The sequence below is a fragment of the Astatotilapia calliptera genome, chromosome 20 (assembly GCF_964374335.1).
Source record: "Astatotilapia calliptera chromosome 20, fAstCal68.1, whole genome shotgun sequence".
Lineage (NCBI taxonomy): Eukaryota > Metazoa > Chordata > Actinopteri > Cichliformes > Cichlidae > Astatotilapia > Astatotilapia calliptera.
The window spans coordinates 16,432,335-16,456,188 of record NC_137441.1 but is presented as its reverse complement, the minus strand read 5'-3'; the positions used below and the strand labels follow the sequence as shown (position 1 = coordinate 16,456,188).

Below are 23,854 nucleotides of genomic sequence, written 5' to 3'. Positions count from 1 at the left end.
TAGAAAAATGCAAATACAGAAGTCGGTGTGCTGTTGGTGTGGTCGTCACAACTGGAACTAGTGTGTCAGTGTCTCAGTTTTAATGTGATTCAGCTCTGCATTCATCATGGCACTCTCTGTTCTGGAAGTTCTCACGCTATCGTCTGAATTCAGACAGTTCAGGCTCTAATTCAGATGAATTTCATGTCTTTGTCACGCTTCAGCGTCACTGTTTCATTAACACAAATGGAGTTTCAAAAATGGTAAAGTTTTATTACACTGCAAAAATGCATCAAAGACGTGTGAAATTAAAATTAGTTCAAATAAAAGGTCAATTTTATTTATATACACATTTATTACACTAAAACTCACTGTGCTCATGAGTCATCCACACTGAGTTAATAAAACACCATGAAAGGAATTGGTTGGCGTCTTCATAAATCCAGTCTGTGGGGATTCCAAGCTGGTGTACTCCCAGTGCTGCTTTCAAGCCCAGCTAATTGGGAGGGTTGCATCAGGAAGGGCATCCGGCACAAAATCAGATGAGTCCATCCCCAACCGCTGGGTAAATAGTGGAGCAGCCTAGAGTCCATTAGAAAATGACTGTTTTTACAGAGTCAGCGGGACTCTGTGTACATCCTGGAGTTTAATGTACTGAATCTCCTTTGATGTAAAGCAATTAATGAGGTAGGTAGTTAACAAAGTCCATGACTGGTACATGGTGGTCAAATCTGCCGTCCTTGAAACAAATGCATTTACACTCGACGTATCCTCCAAGGTTTTCATATTAAAGCTTTGCAGCGGTGGCCCAAACCACAAACTGTGTTGCTGTACTGCCATTTGAGGACGTGCACTCTGTCCACCAGTGTCAGAAACCCGGCTTTTAATTTGCACTGTTATCCTCCTACTTTTAAAAAAAGGTTTGGGCTCTGAGTTAATGTCTTTTGAAATGCAGTGCTCCAAGAATGGACACATCTTCGAATTATGACAACCACTGGAAATTAGACCATCTGAAATATGTTTAAAGGGGGAGGGGCATGTATCCAGCCAAACATTAGATAGCAGGAGGAATCGGAGTATTTGAAGTACAGATTACTTCATGTCCTTGGCTGAGACCTTCTAGTCGTGCTTTGTTTTATGGTGGTCTAAGCTGGTTTCTAAAATAAAGGAACTTTGTGCGACTGTTTAATGTGACTCATATCTGGTCCCCAGACTCTAAAGCCATTGTTGATGGAAACCTGAAGCTGATCCTGGGTCTGATTTGGACCTTGATCCTGCACTACTCCATCTCCATGCCCATGTGGGATGAAGAGGAAGAGGCAGATGATGGCAAGCAGAAAACCCCCAAGCAGAGGCTGCTGGGATGGATCCAGAACAAGCTGCCTGAGCTCCCCATCACCAACTTCAACAGAGACTGGCAGACCGGCCGGGCCCTGGGAGCCCTGGTTGACAGCTGTGCTCCAGGTGAGCTAAACAGTGGATGTGTTGAGGTGTTCTGGGGTCTTGGGTGTGTGGGTGTGTTTACCCTACTGCTAGGGGCTGATCCTGAGACGAGCCCAGTACCAAGAACGAGATGCATCTATTTCAGAAAGACGAGGCTCCTGTCTCGATGTTCTGCTGCTCCAGTGAAGATTCAGTATTTTTAAACATGTTCTTGGACACATGCTTTAAAGCACTATACAAATACAGGCCATTTTAAAAATTAGTCGCTTATTTATTTTATGTTAACCGATAAAGAATCATTAAATTTGGAGTGTTCAGCGATCACACCAGTGTGGTGAGAAGCTACTTTCAGCTTGTCCCACAGGCTCACAGTAGCAAGTCTGCATGTTTGAGTTTGACACCAGTCCTTCCTGACCTGACCCCAGAGGGGACTTGTGTCTTTCACTTCCCGAGGGATTGTGTAAACCATGTTGCTCTCATTTGGTAATGCGGCTCACCAAGTGAGACACACAAAGGTAGTAAATAACTACGCAAACAATAATAAACAAGAGCCAATCACAGTAAGTGACACTGCAGTGAAACAGAAAACATCTCTGTCACAAAGCAGCAGAAATGCTGAGGTGTGTGTCTGTAGAGATGCTAAAATCAATAATCAGGCCAACACAGTTCAGCATTCATTTAAAGCTGACGTGTGAAACGGTCCTCGACCTGTGTGCAGGTCTCTGTGGCACGTAGTGACACATTTCAGTCCAGCAGCTAGAGAGGACTTAAAGATTGTGGAACTAAGCAGTGCACTGACGCAACACTACCACTCCTCAAACTGCACGCCAACCTCGCCTCATACGTCTAACATTAAACACACAGCAGTGACTGACAGCTGGAGGTTGGGTGAGGGGAAAGCATGATATTCTCACGTGTCAATAAAACAGATGGGAAGAGTGATGAGCAGCTAGAGGGGGGTACAGAGCTCTGTCGGGGGACAAAGGAGGTTTCTGTTTACATGCTTGGAGTGTTTGGCGTTGCTATGGCTCACCAGCAACCTCAAGCTGGAGACGAGGCCTCCACAGAAGCAAACAGATTTACTGCAGCGTCCTGAAATGACAGCCATCAGACTTACCAGCAAGTAAATAACTGCTGACATGGCCGCATTTCCAGGACAGGCTCATCATTCAAGGGCAGACATGTCTGGGAGCCAGAGTTGCCCACACCTACGTACTGCTGCAGAGATTAGACATTCTGCCTTTATCTTCTGGATATCATCAAGGCTACAAGTTTGGAGTCAACATGTTGTCCTTAATTAGACAGACTGGCTATAACAGGAAGCACTCCATGTCTAATTAATCAGAAATGCTGTTTCACTGTGTAAAGGGGATCTACTCTGCTTTTACTCAACTTCTTATTTATCTTATACAGCCCTGGCACAGCTCCTCAGTGCAACCTTAAACAGTGGCTGGGTGGGGCAGAGCTGTATGCTTCAGATGACCATATTGGGGATTTCTGCTCTCATTGTCAAGACATCTGAGTGTTGGAGCCCTCTGAAGCCAGGACACATGATTTTAAATTATGCAAGTGTTAATAAAAAAATATGGAGCAATGACAGAAAATTAGCAAAGACACGACAGATCCACTCTCGGTGGTGAAATGCAGAGCTAGCTGAGCTTATACATGTCATCAGGAAAAATGTCCACTCTGCATTAGCATTTCTAGCAAGTTCAATATCATTAAACACTTTTTTTTTCTCATTGAGATCTTATACTCGTCATAATCAGTACAGCCAGTACTATAAATGAACCCTTCTGCTTCATATAGTGAATCCATCTGACCTCTTATTCCTGCAGGTCTGTGTCCTGACTGGGACCAGTGGGATCAGACAAAACCAGTGGACAACGCACGTGAAGCCATGCAGCAAGCTGATGACTGGCTCGGCATTCCACAGGTGACCTGATAATGAAGGAGTAACATTAAAAAAGCTGGATATTGGAACACAGTTCAAGCACAATCATGTTTTCCCCACAGGTAACGTTTAACCAGAGTTATCTGCCTTTTGGAGGGAAATGCACTGCTTCCTGCTGGTCACTGTGACCAGTCACAAGTGTTTTACAAATAAGCAACCGTTCACTTTTGAACAGATTTTGCATATAAAGCAAAAACCTGCTTTGAGTTAAGGTGGCTTTGAGGATGACTGCATCATCTGCAGTTAATCTAAATGGAGGTAAAATGATGGAGCCTTTCACTGAGGACATCCACAGGCTGAGAGGCTTTACAGAAGCTGCTGACTGATGGGTCTTTGGGCCTCTGGTTAACAGCAGGTGAACTTTTAAAATAAGAGTGTAGAGGTTGTTCACCAGTAAACTCATCGTGTTCTTTCAGACTGTTCATCGTTTGCAGTCAGTCTGCCATTAGGCTGGTGTAGGTGATCATGCTACGCTCTGGAAACTATGACTGAACTCTTATCCACACCTGCTAATGACTTCACTCCCTCCGACACCAAACGCAAGGAAGTGGTGCATTTCCTGAGGGTGATTGTTATCTGCAGTGAAGCTTTTTCCTTTTGGTCACCATCACAACATCTATCTTTGTACAGCAGCTCGTTTTTGAATCCTTACACAGTGGTGCAAGTATTCTCTTATCTGAGTGACGGTCCCAGGTGATGGCTTCCTTTTTTATTTTTTTTAATTTTTTATATAAATTGGTCAGTGAGCGGCCATTTTCATACCTGTCCGATTCTTGGTTTCCCCCCCCCCAAAGACCCCCTCAGTCTTATGTAAGGCTACAGTGGGTCTTTGGCAAACTAGAAACGGTAAATCTGTTCTGGTGCAGTCATGTGGGGAAACCTGACATTTGAGCCCCTTTTCAGCATTTACCAGGGAGCTTTGAAAGTGAACTCAGTTTCCTGTGCCGCCTGTGTGGCGTTGCTGTGTGTGTGTGTGTGTCAGTACTGTTGGCATGATTGGCACGCTGTAGCGTGCTGACAGTTGGCTCTGTGGTCGCTGGCGTTTCCGCCTTCAGCCGTGCTTCTGCTAAGAAACTGTCGGCGTCCTTCCCCTCCAGACTCTGTGGTTTGTCTGGCTCCTGGTTTGCGTGCGACTGTCTCAGGTACTTTCTAAATGCGTACAGCTCGTGTGTGTGTGGTTTTAATCACACAATCAAAACATCACTGGGTTTGCCTGTGGGTAATCTCCACGGTAACTGATCAAGCCCTGCCTCCGTCTGCACAGCTGTCACCTTGGTTCTCCTACTACAAACATGCAAACAAGTCGTGGGGAGGGCTGCCCGCCGTTACATTTAGAAAAATGTTCCTCCTCGTCTCCTAGGTGATAACCCCTGAAGAGATCGTGGACCCCAATGTGGACGAGCACTCAGTCATGACCTACCTGTCACAGTTCCCCAAAGCCAAGCTCAAGCCTGGAGCACCTCTGCGACCCAAACTCAACCCCAAGAAGGCGCGTGCCTATGGCCCAGGTATGCCGGCATGCACGCGCATCACCACATGCAGCTGATGCACCTTTGCTTGTATCCACAGAGAAACTGTGAGCCTCATACTGCAGTGAGACATTTTTAACATGTTGTCTGTTGTGTGAAGGCGTCGAGCCCGTTGGTAATGTAGTGATGAAAAAGGCTACGTTCACCGTGGAAACCATCAGCGCAGGAATGGGAGAGGTGCTGGTTTACGTGGAGGACCCTGCAGGCCACAGAGAGGAGGTCTGTGATCCATCCTTGTGTGTAACTTCTACTTTCAGTTTTGTTCATTTAAAAACGATTGTGTCTGTGTTCAGGCTAAAGTGACGGCCAACAATGACAAGAACCGTACCTACTCTGTTGTCTATGTCCCCAAAGTGACAGGCATGCACAAGGTGAGTGAAGAATTCAATGTTAAAGATGTGAGAAATAATCCCTAAAGTAATCTTTCAGGTAGAAAATGGGTTTTGCTCCACAAAGCAGTGATTACAGCTAACATGCCATTTTCCTGCTCTCCTTCCTTTGTAGGTGACTGTGCTGTTTGCAGGGCAACACATCTCTAAGAGCCCCTTCGAGGTGGAGGTCGGCATGGCTCAGGGAGACTCCAGCAAGGCCACAGCACAGGGACCGGGCCTCGAGCCCTCAGGAAATATTGCTAACAAGTCCACTTACTTTGATGTGTACACAGCAGGTAATGTAGGTTTGTGCAGCTAGCTGTAACATCAGGCCACATGGAGTGTTTAACTGTGCGTTTCCTCCTGTTTTTCTAAGGTGCTGGTGTTGGAGAGGTGGAAGTGGTGATCATGGACCCTGCAGGGAATAAGAACACGGTGACGTGCACCATTGAGGACAAGGGTAACAGCAGCTATCGCTGCACCTACAAACCCACCCAGGAGGGCCAGCACACCATTTACGTGACCTTTGCTGGTGGTCAGATCAGCAAGAGTCCTTTCACAGTTGATGTGGGAGAGGGTGAGCATATGTTAAAGCTTCACTGAGTGTAAATCTGGGAGGATGTCACTGCTAACTGAACACTTCTACCACAGCAGCCGTTTTAAAATGTGTTTCTGCTTCTCCTGTGTCTAACCTCTGCTGTGTTCCTCTGCTGGATGTTATGTCCTCTTCTCTTTGATAGAAGCCTGCTGGCATCTGTCCTCTCTCTGGAACAGCCTCTTCCTTCCTGGGATCTCTTTGGTACCTACTCTGTCGTGTGTGTGTGTGTGTGTTTTCCCCCTGTAAACTTGCTGTGTGTGTCGGCTGCCTGTAAACTTCACGTGACTCGAGCGTCCACAGTGGTGTGAATCTCCTTATTTGGTGTTTTCAGCACATTCATGAAGAAACACATTCCCAGAAAATTAAGCTGTAGTGTGTTTGATCAGGAAACCAGTTCCTCATTACAGCCAATCTGTGGTCTTAAGTTAACAGTGACCTGGGTTACTAAGAATTATATTTACATGATTTAAATAGCTTTTAGCAGAACGGTGGGTGTGGCTGCTACCTAATAGTAACTCAGTCTTTTTGAGATCCAGTAAGACGTCCATGCAGCCAGAGTCTGTCAGACAGAAAACAAATTCAGCTTGTATAATGGGCTCACAGAACAAATGCATTTGCTTTGGTGTTAAATGGAAAGAGCTGCACATTAACAAAGTAGTGAAGGGTTGCCACTTGCCAAGTATAGGCTCATCCCCTACTAACTGATAACGTTTAGATCATGGTCGTCCTTTAAAGTGAGCCTGTGGGAAACAACAAGAGCTTGTAAAGAATTTCCTCAGTTTCACAATCGGGAAAAACCAAAAGTCATTAAACAGCTCTGCTGCTAACCAGAAGGTCCCCTTAGATTAGGCTGAAAGACATTAAAAACAAAGTAACTTTGGTTTAAAACAAAACACAGAACAATCTTCTGCCATTAATGTGGTGTCTCTGTGTCCAGTAGCTTTTGCAAGTGCAACACATCTGAATACAATAACATGGACCATATCTAGAGACACTTTATCTTCCTGGAAGGCTTCCTTTGCTTTCTGCACTTGGTCTCGCTGTGACTCAGCACTGCTTTTTACAGTTTTAATAAAGTGATATGAAGGGATATCCCACTTCCTGTGTGAGGATAATGGCTCACTTCCTTCCCTGTGGTCTAAGAATTCCCTCTGCAGGAAAGGATGGGTGGATAACTGGGGGCATACAGGGTAGTAGGAAGGAGAAAATAACATTTGCTTTCCAACAGATCTGGAGTGTGATGGATGGTTTGTGTTTAATGTCATTCACCTCACACTTCATTGGTCTTGTCCCCACTGAAATGTGGTCATAATGTTACTCGGAGCCGTGCCCGTCTCACTCGCTCTGTTTGTCCACAGCGTGTAACCCCAGCCTCTGCAGAGCCAAGGGTCGTGGTCTGCAGCCAAAGGGCCTCCGGGTGAAGGAGACTGCAGACTTCAAGGTTTACACAAAAGGAGCCGGCACTGGGGAGCTGAAAGTCACCATCAAGGGCCCCAGTGAGTTCTAATCCAAAAGTTCATATTGGTTTTTGTGCTTGAGGTGGGATTAATGTTTGCAATCTGAAGAGAGAAAACCCAACAAACAAACACATCAGTAAATGAGGTTGTTGGATTTACAAAGCCCCAGATAATCTTTAGCTAACTGACAACAAACCAACAGAACAGTGAAGACAAACGAGCGCAGCCAGCTTTTGTCACTGAAAGAGTAGCTCCTGACGTCTGCAGCCCTCCTCTGCGCTCTTTGACATTCAGACTGTCTTCACTGTTCACATCAGTCTTTGACAAATGCACTGTTATCACAGTACAGTGAGCCAGCTGCACAAACACCAGCCTGATCAGGCTGCAGAATCTGCTTCTTGTGTCCAACGGGAACAATTTTGTGCATAAAGCATTTTAAAAATGTACCTTTTTTTTTTTTTAATGCAACCTAAAATGACGATCGCCTCAGAGGATTTCTACTCTGAGCTATGGTTTTGTTTTCTTAAATGTGGTTCTGAGCAGCCAATGAATCTATTGTTTGTGGTTTCACTACAAACAGACTGGGGATGCTTCCTCCTTCCTAAAATGATAAAGTAAGACTGGATTAAAGAAATAATGCAAAGGCATCTTGTTCACAGAGGGTCTGGAGGAGCCGTGTAAACGGAAAGACCTTGGAGACGGTGTGTATGGATTTGAGTATTACCCCACCACACCTGGAACATATTCCATCACCATCACCTGGGGAGGACAGCACATTCCACGCAGGTACACATGGGCGTGCAAACAAAACACTGACTCCAACTTGTCATTGTGACTGACCATTCGATGCTCTGTTTAGTCCCGTGGAGGTCAAGATTGGCACCGAGGCTAGCCAGCAGAAGGTGAGGGCCTGGGGTCCTGGACTGGAAGGAGGCGTTGTTGGTAAATCTGCTGACTTTGTGGTGGAGGCTGTTGGAGACAATGTCGGTACACTGGGTAAGTGCCATACGCGGGCATGGGGTCGGTCCTGAAAGCATGTGCAGATCATCTTCAGTTTCTTCTCTGAAACTGTTGTTCTTCAGGTTTCTCTGTGGAAGGTCCGTCTCAGGCCAAGATCGAGTGTGATGACAAGGGTGATGGATCGTGTGACGTGCGCTACTGGCCCACAGAGCCTGGCGAGTATGCCGTCCATGTGCTCTGCAACAATGAGGACATCCAGCACTCTCCCTTTATGGCTGAGATCGTCAACCCACCAGGGAAAGACTTTTACCCAGACAAGGTATGCGCCCACCCAGAGAGATGCACATGGAGATTATGGACGAGTCCATCTAACAATCTTTCTTCAGTTAAGATTAGTTTTCATGACTGTTGCCTCAAGGCCTGAGATCATGGTGGGAGTGGATGGGTTAAAAACGATTGTGTGAAGGCAAAGGGAGGCTTCCTGCACCCAACACTTGATGCAGTTCTTGGTGTCAGAGGTGACACACAAGGTTTCAGGTTTTAGATGAATTGCTTTCCTGTAGTGTATTTGGAAAACTGCGTTTTTAATAGGAGACATTCTTTGTCTAATATTAAAAACTGATCTGAAACATGTCAGTGTGATAAATATGGAAAAAGATGGTAAATCAGGAAGGAGGCAGATATGTCTTCACAGCACTGTAGTGTGTAAATGCTATTCTGGCTGTAGTACATGTGGGGTTTTTTTGTTTGTTTTTTTGTCTAGGTTAAGGCGTACGGCCCAGGCCTTCAGAGCAGTGGACTTGCTGTTGGAAAACCCACCGAATTCACGGTCGATGCCAAGCAAGGAGGAAAAGCTCCTCTGAAAATTGTAGCTCAGGTATGTCTGGGTTTGTTTATGACCAAAAATATGGTAAATGTGTATTAAATCTGAGTGAACTAATCCCTTGTCCTCTGCACAGGATGGTGAAGGCAATTCTGTGGACGTCCAGGTGAAGGATAATGGCAACGGCACGTACAGCTGCACCTACACCCCACGAAAGCCTGTGAAGCACACTGTGATGGTGTCCTGGGGAGACGTTAACATCCCTGAGAGTCCGTTCAGGGTGAGTATGCTCTGCTATGCAGGGTTCGCCTTTTCTTCTCACTGAGTCTCCTGAGTTTTGGTGTTTGTGCCCACAGATGAATATCGGAGCAGGCTGTCATCCAAACAAGGTGAAGGTTTCTGGGCCTGGAGTGGCAAAGACGGGCCTCAAGGCCTTCGAGCCAACATACTTCACTGTTGACTGCTCAGAGGCTGGTCAAGGTAAAGCTCCAGAAAACTGAGAGTAAAGCGCGCAAACAAAAGATCCGGTCAAAGCAATATTCCAAACAACAACATGTTTATGAACAGATATTATAGGAAATGTATTTCACCCAGCTGCTGTTTGAGGCTGTAGAGCTTTACCTATAACATGCTAACGTGCTAACCTTTGCCCTCGGCCATCAGGTGACATTAGCATAGGCATCAAGTGTGCCCCGGGAGTGGTGGGACCTGCAGAGGCTGACATAGACTTTGACATCATCAGGAACGACAACGATACCTTCACCGTCAAATATACTCCCCCTGGAGCAGGCAGCTACACCATCATGGTGCTGTTTGCTGACCAGGTGACTCTGAATCCTTGAGTATTTATATCGGTTGGAAGGCAGACTGTTTCCACGACTCGGGGTTTATTGTAATGTTTGTCTTCCTGTTTGCGTTCAGGCTATTCCAATGACGCCCTTCAGGGTCAAAGTGGATCCTTCTCATGATGCCAGCAAAGTCAAGGCGGAGGGACCGGGACTCAGCCGCAGTGGTAAGAACACCAAGCCAGAGGGCGCTAACAAAAACAGGCGTGGCCACATTCGATTGGCTGTAGATTGAACGCTCAAAGGTTTGACGGTCAGTGTCAAACTGCATGGAACAACTCTTCATAGCTCTCAATGCTTTAACATCTGTAGCAAGAACTTGTTTGACAAAACTGACAAGATCCAGATTAAAATCACAAGGATTTAAAAACAAGAATAAACAGGGTTAGAGCTGCTTTGCTAATGGAAACGGGTCCCTCTGAGCTGTCATGTGACAGTCTGACAGAGGTAAGATGGCAAAGATGAGTCACATAATAGGATTTATTTGTACAAGTCACTGTTCCTGCTCATTAGCTTAAGATGTTGTCATCTGGGGGGGTGGGGGGCTGAAATGATTGTTTTGTGACAGACTCCTGTAAAGCTGTGGCATCCCAGAATAAATGTATGAAGCTGGAGCACACTTATTAATCTCTTAAGAGTCAGACTGGTACTGCACACCTATAATCGTCACTGTACACTGCATATAAATAGACTTTATTTGAACTAATATAATTCAAATCAGTCATCAACTGCTTCAGTTAAATGCATCATTTTAATTTAGCTCAAGGTAGTTTGGTGTTATTTTACACTGCAGAAGAAACGCTGTGCTAAGCTGGGTAGCATTTTAAATCTGTTACTTTAAGTCTTTTATATATCTGCAGATCTACATTTACACATCTTAATCTTAGTCTTTTGTCTGCTGTGAGCTGTTACCCGTGGACCCTGAAGCACCCAGAGCATTTCCTCCAAGTTGTAAAAGTTTCCTGCTTATTGAAACGTGTTGATACAAAAGCTTGTATGACATGCTGGGTGATTACTTTTATTCTAATTAGACTCCCTAACCCAGTTGAATGCTGTCTTTCAGGCGTAGAGCTGAACAAGCCCACTCATTTCACCGTCAGCACTAAAGGAGCAGGAAAGGCAAACCTGGACTGCAGCTTCAGCGGCCCGACCAAAGGAGAGGCTGTGAAAGACTTTGAAATCATCAACAACCACGACAACACACACACTGTTAAATACACACCCGTGCAACAGGTGAGAGAAGAATGCTCCCACATGCAGTTGTGCTACGTTGTATCATGTGGCTTCTTATCAGAGCAGTAAAGCATTCTTCTGGCTGTTATGCATCATATTAAATGGGATTGTGTGGATCGCTCCTCTTTGCTGTGACAGGGTCCACTGGGAGTTGCTGTAACCTATGGTGGAGATCACATTCCCAAGAGCCCTTTCAGCGTCGGCGTGGCGCCCACACTGGACCTCAGCAAGGTCAACGTGACCGGCCTGGGAGACAGTATGTACCTGTGCCACTGTTCTTGTCCAGCCACACCTGACAGCAAACCTCAACCTATATAAAGCCTACTGTCTAACATGACTGTTTTCACCATGGCTTTCTCCCTTGCATGGTTGTCAGTATGTTGATGTGTTTATAAAAAAAAAAAAAAAAAATCTAAGCTTTTCAGGCAGATCAGAAGTGTCAGTGTGTTTTCTTTGGTCTGTTCTTGCAGAGATGACTGTCGGCAAAGATCAGGAAGTGACTGTCAAGTCAAAGGGTGCTGGGGGTCAGGGCAAGGTTGCTGCCAAAGTGACTGGACCAGGAGGGAAACCAGTGTCCAGCAAAGTATGACACCAAATCTCCTTTCTTAACAGGACAATATAGGAGTCAATGTTTTTCTCTTTGAGTCTTAAACCAGTTTCATCCTGTTTTTGGTTTTTAATAAACATTTTATTTATCCTTATTGGTAAAATCAAAGTCCACTCCACTGCTGTCTTACACCTCCAGCCACTTATTTGGTCTCCCTGGAAGTTCTCCTTGGATGTTGGAGAACTCTCCCAGTGTTCCAGCACTCTTTCAGTGCCACGTATTTCTCTCTCCTCATGCCTCTGGTAAAGTCACGTTAATGTGTTTTGTTCCAGGTGGAGCCTGGGCTGAGCCCAGAGACTAGTCAGGTGAAATTCATTCCCCGGGAATCAGGACCATACCAGGTTGAACTGACTTATGATGGAGTGCCCATCCCTGGCTCCCCCTTCACCCCCACAGCTTACCCTGCAACAGACCCCTCCAAGGTTGGCCACAAGCGCTGCTGGATCTTCTTAAACCTGTGTGAAGTGAATTGAATTAATTCAGCTTGACATGCTTGCAGATTGGAATCATTGATCTTTGTTCCGTGTCACCTTTCCTCTCAGGTACGTTGCTCAGGCCCAGGTTTGGAGCGTGCCAAGGTTGGCGAGACAGGGGAGTTCATTGTGGACTGTACCAATGCCGGCCCTGCTGAGCTGACTATTGAGATCATATCGGACAGCGGCACTGAGGCAGAGGTTCACATCCAAGACAACGGAGATGGAACCTACACGATTACCTACATCCCTCTGTACCCCGGCTCGTACACGCTCACCATCCGCTATGGTGGCCAGGATGTGCCCAACTTCCCTGCTCGGCTCAACGTGGAGCCTGCCGTTGATGCCAGCGGTGTTCTGGTGTTCGGACCAGGAGTGGAAGGCAAAGGTGAAATAACGTGTGTGTGTGTGTGTGTGTGTGTGTGTGTGTGTTCCTTTTTTGTGGGGCTGGTGCTGGTTTCTTCCTCCCATTATCACCATAGTCTTATTGATGGGATCTGATCTGTAGATTATTGCAGAATTCAGATGAAATTGGGCCCCAGCTTGTGTGAATAACGTTATGTGAAGAATAAAGGGAGCTGTGTGAAATGTAAATGATAGACTGGTCTCATTTTAAAGGACATGAGCTTATGTGTACTGTATGTTCTGTCCTTTCAGGAGTCTTCCGTGAGGCCACTACAGACTTCACTGTGGATGCTCGCGCTCTCACACAGACTGGAGGTGACCACATCAAAACCCACATCAGCAACCCCTCAGGGAGCCGCACAGATGCCCTGATCACGGACCTTCGGGATGGAACCTACAATGTGGAGTACACTCCCTATGAGGAGGGTGAGTTAAAGTGCAGCAGTGGGTACAGTAACTGAGCGTTTTTCTTCTTCTCCACTTTGAGTTGAGTGTGTGTGTGTTTCAGGCCCACACACTGTGGAAGTTTGCTATGATGGCTCTCCGGTACCAAAGAGCCCGTTCCGTGTTGCTGTGACTGAAGGATGCGACCCGGCTCGTGTTCGTGTGCACGGCCCTGGTCTGAAAGGTGGCACCACCAACAAGCCCAACAAGTTCACTGTGGAAACCAGGTGAGACGAGTTCATGGTGGTGTGTCACAAATCTGTTTCCTACTCCTATTGTGAAAGTCTTTCTTCCCCGTGCAGAGGAGCAGGTACTGGTGGCCTGGGTCTAGCTATGGAAGGTCCGTCGGAGGCCAAAATGTCCTGCACTGACAACAAGGATGGCAGCTGCAGTGTGGAGTACATCCCATACGAGCCTGGCACGTACAACCTCAACATCACCTACGGAGGACAGCCCATCACAGGTACCGAATACTGTTTTAGTAGTAGTAAGAAATACAACTGTGAGAAGAACATCCTTTTGAAATGTACTCATCCCCTGTTGTTAAGCAGAGGCCTTAAATATCGTTTCCCTCGTGCTTGTTCTGAGCAGGAAGTCCGTTCTCTGTGCCCGTCAGCGACACAGTGGACAGTACCAAGGTGAAGTGCCAGGGTCCCGGCCTCGGCAACAATGTCAGAGCCAACATTCCTCAGGCGTTCACAGTGGATGCCTCCAAAGCTGGAGTTGCCCCACTACAGGTCCGAGTACAAGGGCCCAAAGGTGATCTGGCTTCTAACATTTCTCCATCTATGATTAACTGTGTACCAGAGAGCTCTTAGAGGATGTTAAACTTGGTATTTGGCTTCCTTCTGTGTGTGTGTTCAGGTGTGGTGGAGCCTGTGGAGGTTGTGGATAACGGTGACCAGACTCACACAGTCAACTATGTTCCTACTCGAGAGGGACCCTATTCCATCAATGTGTTGTATGCTGATGAGGAGATCCCACGCAGGTAACTCTCAGGCAGTGTATCAGCCTAAATATGCACAAATTTTAATCCATTTCCTAATATCTAACAGTGATGATCAATGTCTGCCTGTGACCAACACAGAAAACACAAAACAATGTTAGTTTTGTTTTTCTGAATAGAACCACATTCAAAAGCCAGTAATAAATCTTTGTAGTTCCTGCATTATTAGAATGAAGTAGCTGAAGTCTGGCTGGAATAATAACTGTGCTGTCCGGGTGATCTGCATGCTTTACCACAGACGGTCATCTGTCTGCATGGCTGAATTCGGCTAACGACACAGCTCGTTTCATCAGGCTGCTAGTGAAACCTCTAACCTGCCCGTGGTTTACTCGGCTCTGTCGATGAGACTGTATCCCACAGCCAGTCCTTCTCTCTCTTTGTCAGCCCGTACAAGGTGAAGGTGCTGCCCACCCATGATGCCAGCAAGGTGCGTGCAAGCGGACCCGGCCTCAACACCACTGGAGTGCCCGCCTCTCTGCCGGTGGAGTTCACCATCGATGCCAAAGATGCAGGCGAGGGACTGCTGGCAGTGCAGATCACTGTGAGTGCTTGGACCACACAAGCATGGAATCAGAGCTGCGATGTTTAGCTAACGCTTTGTTTTCTCCTGAAGGACCCAGAGGGGAAGCCCAAGAAGGCAAATATCCGTGACAACCATGATGGGACCTACCTGGTGTCTTATGTGCCAGACATGACTGGCAGATACACCATTCTCATTAAGTACGGAGGAGACGAGATCCCTTATTCACCCTACCGAATCAGGGCTCTGCCCACCGGAGATGCCAGCAAGTGCACCGTCACAGGTATGTCCAGGACGGGCTGCTGCAGTCATAGACGTTGAGTTTTGTTATTCTACCAACTCAGTCGGCTGTACTGCTGATCAGTGTCTCATCTCAGCAGGAATAATTAGTGAAACATATTGTGTAGAATACTGACACACAATGATTTCCAACATATCTGATTGTTATCAACAGTATATGCCCCACATTTCCACCTGTTGCTATTAAAATCCAGAGTTCCTGCAGGCGGGAGAGGTCAAAGGGTTTTTACTCAGAGCCACAAAACGTTTCTCTCCTCTCTCGTGCAGGAATAGTTGCTCGTACAGGATTTTATATATTGCAGAAAATGTTGCACAGTTCTTTGAGCGGTGCAGATTTACAAATGGGTAAATACTTACAAATGCGTCTACAGAACACAAGGATTGAGCGCTCGGCGTGTCTTTGAACTGAAGAGTCAGGATCTGGTATTTAAAGTCGAGCGTTGAGGAAGTTCCAGTTTAATCAGTCAGCTGTAATCACATGCAGAGCTTCTGGTTCTGAAAGCGAAGCTTGAATGTTTTCTAACAGCCAGGTAGGACTACCTGCTTTGGTTCTTTAAGTCACCTGATGCATGACATCAGTGAGTTTGAGCTCAGATGATAGAAATCCTGTTTTTGGTTTTTATGAATTAGTCAAACATACATGAATGAGACACTCTTTGGTTAACTACAATGGCAACGATTGAAAGTCTTCCTACCCACCCACACCTGAGGGCTCACGGACATTTGGCTCCACAGATGATTATGTGAGTGGTTTGTTGGAGGTCATGTGATCTAGAGTGCCTCTCAGTGTACCTGCAGCTCATATCTCAGTTTTTTTTTTTTTGTTTTTTTTTTGTGCATTGGTATGTGGCATTTCTCACGCTGTGCTCCTCAGTTGCACCCTGCACACTCCTACTCAGCCCGGCCACACACACACACACACACACACACCGCCCCGCTTCACACTCCCCCACCGTTTGTTTCATCCAACTGTTTGGAGCACAGTTATTGCCACCCGTCACCTCCACCCCACCTGACTGTCTTTTATTTGTCACTTTTCTCTGGCTCCCTCGCTTCTCACCGTTCCTACTTTCAGTCTCAATCGGCGGTCACGGTTTAGGTAAGCCTTTTTATCATGTAGAGGACCTTCTGTTGTCTTTTTCTCAGCATGGAGGATAGTGGCACCAGCTTTCAACAGGACATCCCATCCTTTTGCTTGTTTCTCTTCTATATTTCACTTTCCCAGACTTTTTTTTTTTTCCTCCCCCGCCTTCCATCTCATTTTACGCTTCCTCTCTCATAACTGTCTCCATTTTATATTGGACAAACTAATGGACTAACAGAGTAGGTAGAAAGGCATGGTGGAATGGCACTCTGGCTAATCTAGCTTTCTGTTCATACATGGAAACTGTAACTGTTATTGGTAACAATATATGAGCGATGGTAATAACATGACTAGATTCAGCTTTAACCTGGTCTTCTGGTTGTGGAATGTGCATGCTGAATGTTGCGTCTGGCAGTGCGTTTGTCTGTGTAAGAAACGACTTAAATCAAATCAAAAAATGCATTTTTTTTGATTTTTTTTTTTTTTTTTATCTGAAGGTGCCGGTGTTGGCCCAACTATCCAGATTGGCGAACAGACGGTTATCACGGTGGACGCCAAGGCTGCCGGAAAAGGCAAGGTGACGTGCAGCGTCTGCACGCCAGAGGGGGCGGAGCTTGACGTGGACGTGGTTGAAAATGAGGACGGCACATTCGACATCTTCTACACGGCGCCACAGCCTGGAGAGTATGTGATCTGCGTCCGCTTTGGAGGGGAGCACATCCCTAACAGTCCGTTCCAAGTCACGGTGAGTGATCTGCACGTGTAAGCCTGCTCTGCTAGAATCTCATGAAAACTTCTCAGTGTCAGATACAGTTATCAAGAATGACCCTCAACTTGGAGAAGCAGAGTTCAGTCTTAAGCTGCATCCACAGTGAAAGCAGGCTGCAGCTTGAAGCTGGTGACGCGAGAATACAAAGTCACCGACATGAGACGATTATGGGCGAGATAACTGACAGGAAGTGGGCCCAAGATAAACTGTCCTCAAATTCTAGGCAAGCAATTTAAGTGAGCACTAATAAGGGCTGTCCAAGTTAACGTGTTAGTGTGGATTAATCCGTCATCACGATGAAATTTATTTTATTGCAATTAACCCATCTGGAGTGCAGAATCACTCAGAATCCCTGAAATGTTTCTGTCGACACATTTCAGGCAGTTTGTCCAAAGGTTGTGCGTTAGTCGAGCCCTGCTGCTAGTAAGAGTGACAGAAACCACCGACTGAAGAAAACTCATACACAGTCCGAGATTCCACAGCCCTGATTTAATGTTTTAAAGTCACACATGTTGTGTTGCTGTGGAAGTGGGTCCAAAAAGCAGCTTTGGTCAGTATAGGCAGAGTGTAAGCACGTTCTGTTTTTCCGGCTACAAAGGTGGACGTGGGAGCTTTTATAGGACAATGAGGTGCAGCTTTTGTCACACCTGTATTGGCTTCATTTGTCATTGCTCAGCCCCTTCATACTGACTGAGTACTCTCAGTAAGATGGTGTAGAGGGGCGGGGCCTTTATGAGGACAGATTTTAAATTCAAATGAGCAGCAGCTGATGTAGACGTGGTAAGAATTACAAGTTGATGCAGAGTGTTTGTGTTGCTCGTCGGTACAGTAACTACTGAGCTGGTTGTTTACCAGCAGTTACAGGTTTGTCAGAGCCCTGGACCACAGATGCTTTCAACTACTTCCCCTACAGAGGCTTTGGTCCTGACGCCTGCAGCCGTTTCTCTAAATCACTTTGACTGCCGTTTTAATCCGCTCCAATGCCTTATCTTTTTCACTCTCTCAATTCCCTCCACCATCCCTACCTACACCCTCCAGGCACTGGAAGGAGCTCCATCAGACCAGCTCATGCAACAGAGCCAAATGCCCCAGTACTACAGTCAACAGCCCTGGGTATCTAAATCCTCAGCCTCCAGTCTCTCGGCCTTCTCGGCTTCAGTTTTGCTTCTCCCTGTTGTCCCTTTGTCGTCTATGGTGCACATGGTCTCCTTTCATCATTGTCTGCTGTGTCTCATTGCAGGTGTTTCATCACTGAGAGGGTGCTTTCTCTCGTTTCTCTCTCCAAACAGGATGCCAGGGACACATGGACTGTTCAGCAGAGCTGCATAATGTTAAAGTTCAGGGTCCAAAGCCTACTGTATGAGCTAAACAGTGGTTTCCTTCGTAGCATGGGACCAAATTATATATTTACTCAAGCATTATGCAGCCCTTGTGGACAGTGCTCCATGTCGACCTGGCTTCAGAGGGAAAAAGGCCATTTTGAAAATCCTAAATTTGGCCGTCCCAGCTACTCCACGTTTTTCAAAATGGCTTCCCGATGTTTTGTCCCCATCCTGCTCTTGCAGCTTGTCCGTACCATCATCCTGACCACAGTCGCCATTATCATTCCATCTCATCGTCTCATCCTCTGTTCATTGTTGGCGTTTTCCTCTTCCATCCCGCACTGTGTTCACTTTGTGTGACATGTTGTCACTATAACCAGAACGGTTGCCACAATCTCTTAACAACCTGTGATCTGACTGGTGCACTCTGTCTCTCAGGCAACAGACCGACCAATGGGAATGAACGGGCTGGATGTGGCAAGTCTGAGACCGTTTGACCTGGTGATTCCATTCACCATCCAGAAAGGAGAGATCACAGGTAACGTCTCCTTTATAAACGCGTAATTTGATCATAGTGATGTGTGTGTGTGTCATTGTGTGTCATTGTGTTGTCCTCTGCTTCAGGTGAGGTCCGAATGCCATCGGGCAAAGTGGCTAAGCCTGACATCACAGACAACAAAGATGGCACGGTTACTGTCAAGTACGCTCCCACAGAGGCCGGCCTGCACGAGATGGATATCAAATACGACGGCATCCACATCCCTGGTATCTGCACACATTTAGGACTGTGTAGGCTCTAAAGTGCACTGAGAAGATGGTTTGGACGTGCGACACTAACCGCTCTGTCTGCCAACAGGAAGTCCCTTGCAGTTCTACGTGGATTACATGAACAGTGGTAATGTCAGTGCCTATGGGCCTGGCCTTATCCACGGGACTGTCAACAAGCCAGCCGTCTTTACTGTTAACACCAAAGATGCTGGAGAAGGTGGGTAACAGTTACACCTGTGGAGTGCAATTATATTGGCTATGACTTACCTGCCGCCTCAGATTTGAACACATGTGACGCCCGCTGATCATCTTTGTAGGGGGTTTGTCTCTGGCCATCGAGGGTCCGTCCAAGGCTGACATCAGCTGTGTGGACAACCAGGACGGAACCTGCACAGTGTCTTACCTGCCAGTGCTGCCGGGAGACTACAGCATCCTTGTTAAATACAATGACAAGCACATCCCAGGCAGCCCCTTCTCTGCTAGGATTACTGGTAACTCTTTCTACATCAGAGTAGACATCCATGCAGCCCACACACTACAGTAACGTAGTTCCTCCCTTCCTGCTGGATCCAGAGATGTTCCAAGACTACATGCCTGGAAACTGAAACGATAAAAATCCAGTTAATTTAGCAAGGATACGTGTGTGTGTGTGTGTGTGAGCCGACAACAGCAGCGTTGCTGTTAACACGTTTTTATTGGCTTTCCCACTGCTCCTGTAGCACACACCACCCTCTCCTCCAGTCAGGTGTGGGTCGGCCTCCCCTGAACCCACTGCTCCACCCCCTCCCCTGCAGCTGAGCCACAAACCGCACCCCCCCCCCCACACACCGCACCCCCCCCCCCCCACACACACACACACACACACACACACACACACACACACACACACACACACACACACAAACACAAAAAATGATAGAAAAAGTGCATTTATGCCATTAGCGTGTGCCCTAACAATCACTACTGCATCTCTAGGTGACGATTCGATGAGGATGTCCCATCTGAAGGTGGGCTCGGCTGCAGATATTCCACTGGACATTGGAGAGCTCGACCTCAGCCAGCTGACAGCCTCTCTTACAACACCCTCAGGGCGAGAGGAGCCCTGCCTGCTGAAGATGCTGCGTAACGGTCACGTTGGTGAGTGTGCGTCTAAGTTTGCTAAACAATGAGTCATCAGAATATTTTATGGTTTCCTAAGTATAACTGGGGGGATGAAACTGGCTGCATGCTGGTTGGCGCGTTGTTAACCCTCCTCTGTCTGTCTTAGGAATATCCTTTGTTCCCAAGGAGATTGGCGAGCACCTTGTTAACATCAAGAAGAACGGTCGTCATATTCCCAGCAGCCCAATTTCTGTAATGATCAAGCAGTCAGAGATTGGTGACGCGAGCCGTGTGCGTGTGAGTGGACAGGGGCTGAGCGAGGCCAGGACCTTTGAGCCTGCAGAGTTCATCATCGACACTCGTGATGCAGGTATATGCTCAGTGAAAGCATAGATGCTGTCATTTTATTTTTACACATTCATATTTGTCATGCTCATCTTTGATGCATTAGGCTACGGTGGCCTGAGCCTCTCCATTGAAGGCCCCAGCAAAGTGGACATTAACACTGAGGACCAGGAGGATGGCACCTGCAAGGTCACCTACTGCCCCACTGAACCAGGAAATTACATCATCAACATCAAGTTTGCTGACCAACATGTGCCAGGTGCTTACATGAAACAGTCGGATTACAGAGGAGGCACATGTTTTGGTTTTGTAAAAGTGAATTTGTTCATGTGTATACACAGGAAGTGCTTTCACGGTGAAGGTAACAGGGGAGGGCAGAATGAAGGAGAGCATCACCAGGAAGAAGAGGGCAGCATCAGTTGCAAATGTTGGCAGCCAGTGTGACCTGAGCCTGAAGATCCCAGGTGAGACGAGCAGGAACTCGTATTTAATTCTCCATCTGTGCTTGGGTGTAAAGGGGGAGGTTACAGCCTTCTCACGGTTAGGTTCTCTTATGCAGCTGACGCTAGGTGATCCTCATGTTTGTATGTCTACATCTGTGCGTCCTCAGAGATCAGCATAGCGGACATGACCGCTCAGGTGACCAGCCCCTCTGGTCAGGTTCACAAGGCTGACATCATGGAGGGAGAGAATAACACCTACTGCATTCGTTTTGTGCCCACTGAGACCGGTGTGCATACAGTGTGTGTGAAATACAACGGCGTGCATGTGCCTGGGAGCCCGTTCCAGTTCACTGTCGGCCCCCTGGGTGAGGGTGGCGCTCACAAAGTGCGTGCTGGAGGGCCAGGCCTGGAGAGAGCGGAGGCTGGAGTACCAGGTTGGTGTGGTGTCTGGGTTGTGAGTGCAGAATCCAGTGTGTAATTTTACACTGTATAGCTAACTCTGTTTTGGCATGTGTGTGTAGCGGAGTTCAGCATCTGGACGCGGGAGGCTGGGGCCGGAGGGCTCAGTATTGCTGTGGAGGGGCCAAGCAAGGCCGAAATCGCCTTTGAGGACCGCAAGGACGGCTCCAGTGGGGTTTCCTACATCGTGCAGGAGCCTGGTGAGAAGAGACAGAGCCTGTGCTGCACACTGAATCACATTTCTAGTTTAGTGTGGTTTTATGCTTCAGTCGTACTCTGACCCTGGTCCTCATATGAGTGCGTGCGTGTGCATGTCGTCCTGTCACTGTTTTGTGCTTAAGTGACACTCTCACTGACTGATGGTTCCCCGTGTAGGTGACTACGAGGTGTCGATCCGCTTCAACGACGAGCACATCCCCGACAGCCCCTTCATCGTCCCCGTGGCTTCGCCGTCAGACGATGCCCGCCGACTCACTGTTGCCAGTCTTCAGGTGAGGCTCTGAGACACGCACACATCCGTATGCACACACCACCAGGCCACAGTACACCGCATTGCAGCAGCAGAGTGTTGGTGACTTTTGTGCTAGATCATATGTAAAGAGACCAGCCTTTTATTTCTTTTTACTGTAGCAGCTCGGTGAGGGTTTTTGTTTTTATGTTTTGAGCGTGGATACCTCTGACGGCAAGTCAGCTGTAGTGGTTTGTTTTGCATGCACTGGTAGCAAAGGTACAGACATGGGATCACCATCAGCTGCTGCTGCATTGCTGGGCAGTGCAAGGGCTTCTGGGATACGAAAGGACTGTGTGTGTTTCTCGTGCCTCATTCTAAAGGCTCCCAACAGCCTCTCGTCTCTGAAAGTCTTGTGGGCGCTAAAGGGTTAAAGAGGTTTAACATGGGCTGTTCTTCCTGTTCATTCATCCATAGAGCCATGTGTCAGTGTCACATCATCACTGCCTTTGTCATCACTGCATACATGCGTGATACCAAGACACTGTGTGGACGTAGACTTTGGGTAGCACGACTCCAAAGTACCTGCTGCTCACTGAAAGCATATCGCGCGTTCTCTAATATATTACAAAATGAATGGTCAGACCACCTACTAGAAGCACTTGCAGGAATCTTCATGTGCACACGGACGTGCACAAGCAAAAATATGATGCATGCACACCTTTTCACTGCACAGCCCTCCTCTTTAGCCTTGTTAGCGACTTCAGGTAAGCTATGTAAGAGTGGTGGTTATGATGTGGTGACCTTTTGCTGACTTGCTGTGGGCGGCAGAGGCATGGGGGTTCATTTTGTCCTTCGATGCAGTGTTTAATTCTGTGAGTGTGTTGTTGAGCAGGAATCGGGTCTGAAGGTGAACCAACCAGCGTCATTTGCTGTCAGCCTTAACGGAGCAAAGGGTGCGATTGATGCCAAGGTCCACAGCCCGTCAGGAGCGCTGGAGGAGTGCTGCGTCACTGAGATTGACCAAGGTAACCTCAGGAAAACCAACCCTAACCCAATCAAAGCACTTGCTAAGCTGATGTGATGTGTTACACACTGATCTGCCTTCTGTTTGATAGATAAATATGCAGTCAGGTTCATCCCCAGAGAGAATGGTCTCTATCTGATTGATGTGAAGTTCAATGGAAGTCACATCCCTGGTAGTCCGTTCAAGATTCGAGTCGGAGAGACCGGCCAGGCCGGAGACCCTGGGATGGTGTCTGCATACGGACCAGGACTGGAGGGAGGCACCACAGGTAGCACTTTCACCCTGAGTGCAAATCAATGAAATTCCTTTGCCTGTTTGATGTCCCCTATATCCTGCCTGTCATGTGTCATTTACCTCCAGGAACATCATGTGAATTTGTGGTGAACACGAGCAACGCAGGGCCCGGGGCTTTAGCGGTCACCATCGACGGGCCTTCCAAGGTGAAGATGGACTGTGTGGAGTGTCCCGAGGGTTACAGGGTCACGTACACCCCGATGGCACCCGGCAACTATCTCATCTCCATCAAGTATGGCGGTCCTTACCACATTGTGGGAAGCCCCTTCAAGGCCAAGATCACTGGTGAGGAGGAATATTTTCATCATTATTTTATTAAATGTAAAATACTGTAATGCCTTCAGCTTTAACTCGCACTCCTCTTCCTCTCTGTCTTCTAGGTTCCAAGCTTGTGTCCAGCCACAGTATGCATGAAACCTCCTCTGTTACTGTAGACCCTGTGACCCGTGCCATCAGCTGTTCTCAGCAGGGCGCTCCTATCCAATCCGATGCCAGCAAGGTTGTGGCTAAGGGCCCAGGCCTGACAAAGGGCTTCATTGGTCAGAAGAACAACTTCAGCGTTGACTGCAGCAAAGCAGGTGTGTAAAGCTAGGATATGCATGAACAGAACACGGGTCAAAGCGCTATTCAGGATCAGATGTTGTATTTTGTGGTAAAGTCGTAAGTATGACAATAGAAAATCCTGCGGTGTGGCAGAGCTTTCATATGAGCTGTTTTCACTTGACATTTAATCTGTTCATGCAAATGGACATCTGAAGGAAGGCCCGTACTGCCAGCACTCAGCGATGGTAGTTTGGTGAAGCTGTTGTCAGGACTCGTCTCTGAGGAATGGCTGTGCTTGTTTTAG

At 47.3% G+C, this 23,854-nt stretch overlaps 1 protein-coding gene across 6 annotated transcripts in view; it reads left to right on the top strand.

Annotated features, from left to right (window-relative positions):
• Nucleotides 1-23,854, top strand: part of flna (filamin A, alpha (actin binding protein 280)) — a 43,912-nt gene that overhangs the window by 18,618 nt on the left and 1,440 nt on the right. Inside the window, exons 3-48 of one of the 6 annotated variants that reach the window (XM_080295462.1) lie at nucleotides 1,192-1,443; nucleotides 3,261-3,358; nucleotides 4,737-4,884; nucleotides 5,006-5,124; nucleotides 5,199-5,276; nucleotides 5,410-5,572; nucleotides 5,653-5,853; nucleotides 7,233-7,370; nucleotides 7,991-8,117; nucleotides 8,191-8,327; nucleotides 8,414-8,610; nucleotides 9,055-9,168; nucleotides 9,251-9,394; nucleotides 9,471-9,594; nucleotides 9,778-9,938; nucleotides 10,036-10,126; nucleotides 11,023-11,192; nucleotides 11,331-11,448; nucleotides 11,663-11,775; nucleotides 12,072-12,221; nucleotides 12,342-12,660; nucleotides 12,930-13,103; nucleotides 13,186-13,348; nucleotides 13,424-13,584; nucleotides 13,713-13,880; nucleotides 13,986-14,109; nucleotides 14,512-14,668; nucleotides 14,741-14,930; nucleotides 16,023-16,046; nucleotides 16,529-16,776; nucleotides 17,839-17,913; nucleotides 18,561-18,660; nucleotides 18,747-18,887; nucleotides 18,979-19,107; nucleotides 19,208-19,381; nucleotides 19,866-20,027; nucleotides 20,158-20,361; nucleotides 20,443-20,595; nucleotides 20,678-20,800; nucleotides 20,947-21,213; nucleotides 21,301-21,438; nucleotides 21,614-21,729; nucleotides 22,582-22,714; nucleotides 22,805-22,981; nucleotides 23,074-23,292; nucleotides 23,388-23,585. In XM_080295462.1, the coding sequence (XP_080151588.1) occupies nucleotides 1,192-1,443; nucleotides 3,261-3,358; nucleotides 4,737-4,884; nucleotides 5,006-5,124; nucleotides 5,199-5,276; nucleotides 5,410-5,572; nucleotides 5,653-5,853; nucleotides 7,233-7,370; nucleotides 7,991-8,117; nucleotides 8,191-8,327; nucleotides 8,414-8,610; nucleotides 9,055-9,168; nucleotides 9,251-9,394; nucleotides 9,471-9,594; nucleotides 9,778-9,938; nucleotides 10,036-10,126; nucleotides 11,023-11,192; nucleotides 11,331-11,448; nucleotides 11,663-11,775; nucleotides 12,072-12,221; nucleotides 12,342-12,660; nucleotides 12,930-13,103; nucleotides 13,186-13,348; nucleotides 13,424-13,584; nucleotides 13,713-13,880; nucleotides 13,986-14,109; nucleotides 14,512-14,668; nucleotides 14,741-14,930; nucleotides 16,023-16,046; nucleotides 16,529-16,776; nucleotides 17,839-17,913; nucleotides 18,561-18,660; nucleotides 18,747-18,887; nucleotides 18,979-19,107; nucleotides 19,208-19,381; nucleotides 19,866-20,027; nucleotides 20,158-20,361; nucleotides 20,443-20,595; nucleotides 20,678-20,800; nucleotides 20,947-21,213; nucleotides 21,301-21,438; nucleotides 21,614-21,729; nucleotides 22,582-22,714; nucleotides 22,805-22,981; nucleotides 23,074-23,292; nucleotides 23,388-23,585 (7,080 nt within the window). Of the gene's footprint in view, nucleotides 1-1,191; nucleotides 1,444-3,260; nucleotides 3,359-4,736; nucleotides 4,885-5,005; nucleotides 5,125-5,198; nucleotides 5,277-5,409; nucleotides 5,573-5,652; nucleotides 5,854-7,232; nucleotides 7,371-7,990; nucleotides 8,118-8,190; nucleotides 8,328-8,413; nucleotides 8,611-9,054; nucleotides 9,169-9,250; nucleotides 9,395-9,470; nucleotides 9,595-9,777; nucleotides 9,939-10,035; nucleotides 10,127-11,022; nucleotides 11,193-11,330; nucleotides 11,449-11,662; nucleotides 11,776-12,071; nucleotides 12,222-12,341; nucleotides 12,661-12,929; nucleotides 13,104-13,185; nucleotides 13,349-13,405; nucleotides 13,585-13,712; nucleotides 13,881-13,985; nucleotides 14,110-14,511; nucleotides 14,669-14,740; nucleotides 14,931-16,022; nucleotides 16,047-16,528; nucleotides 16,777-17,838; nucleotides 17,914-18,560; nucleotides 18,661-18,746; nucleotides 18,888-18,978; nucleotides 19,108-19,207; nucleotides 19,382-19,865; nucleotides 20,028-20,157; nucleotides 20,362-20,442; nucleotides 20,596-20,677; nucleotides 20,801-20,946; nucleotides 21,214-21,300; nucleotides 21,439-21,613; nucleotides 21,730-22,581; nucleotides 22,715-22,804; nucleotides 22,982-23,073; nucleotides 23,293-23,387; nucleotides 23,586-23,854 lie in introns of all 6 variants that reach the window. The other 5 variants (XM_080295460.1, XM_080295463.1, XM_080295465.1 and 2 more) reach the window with 5 other exon arrangements.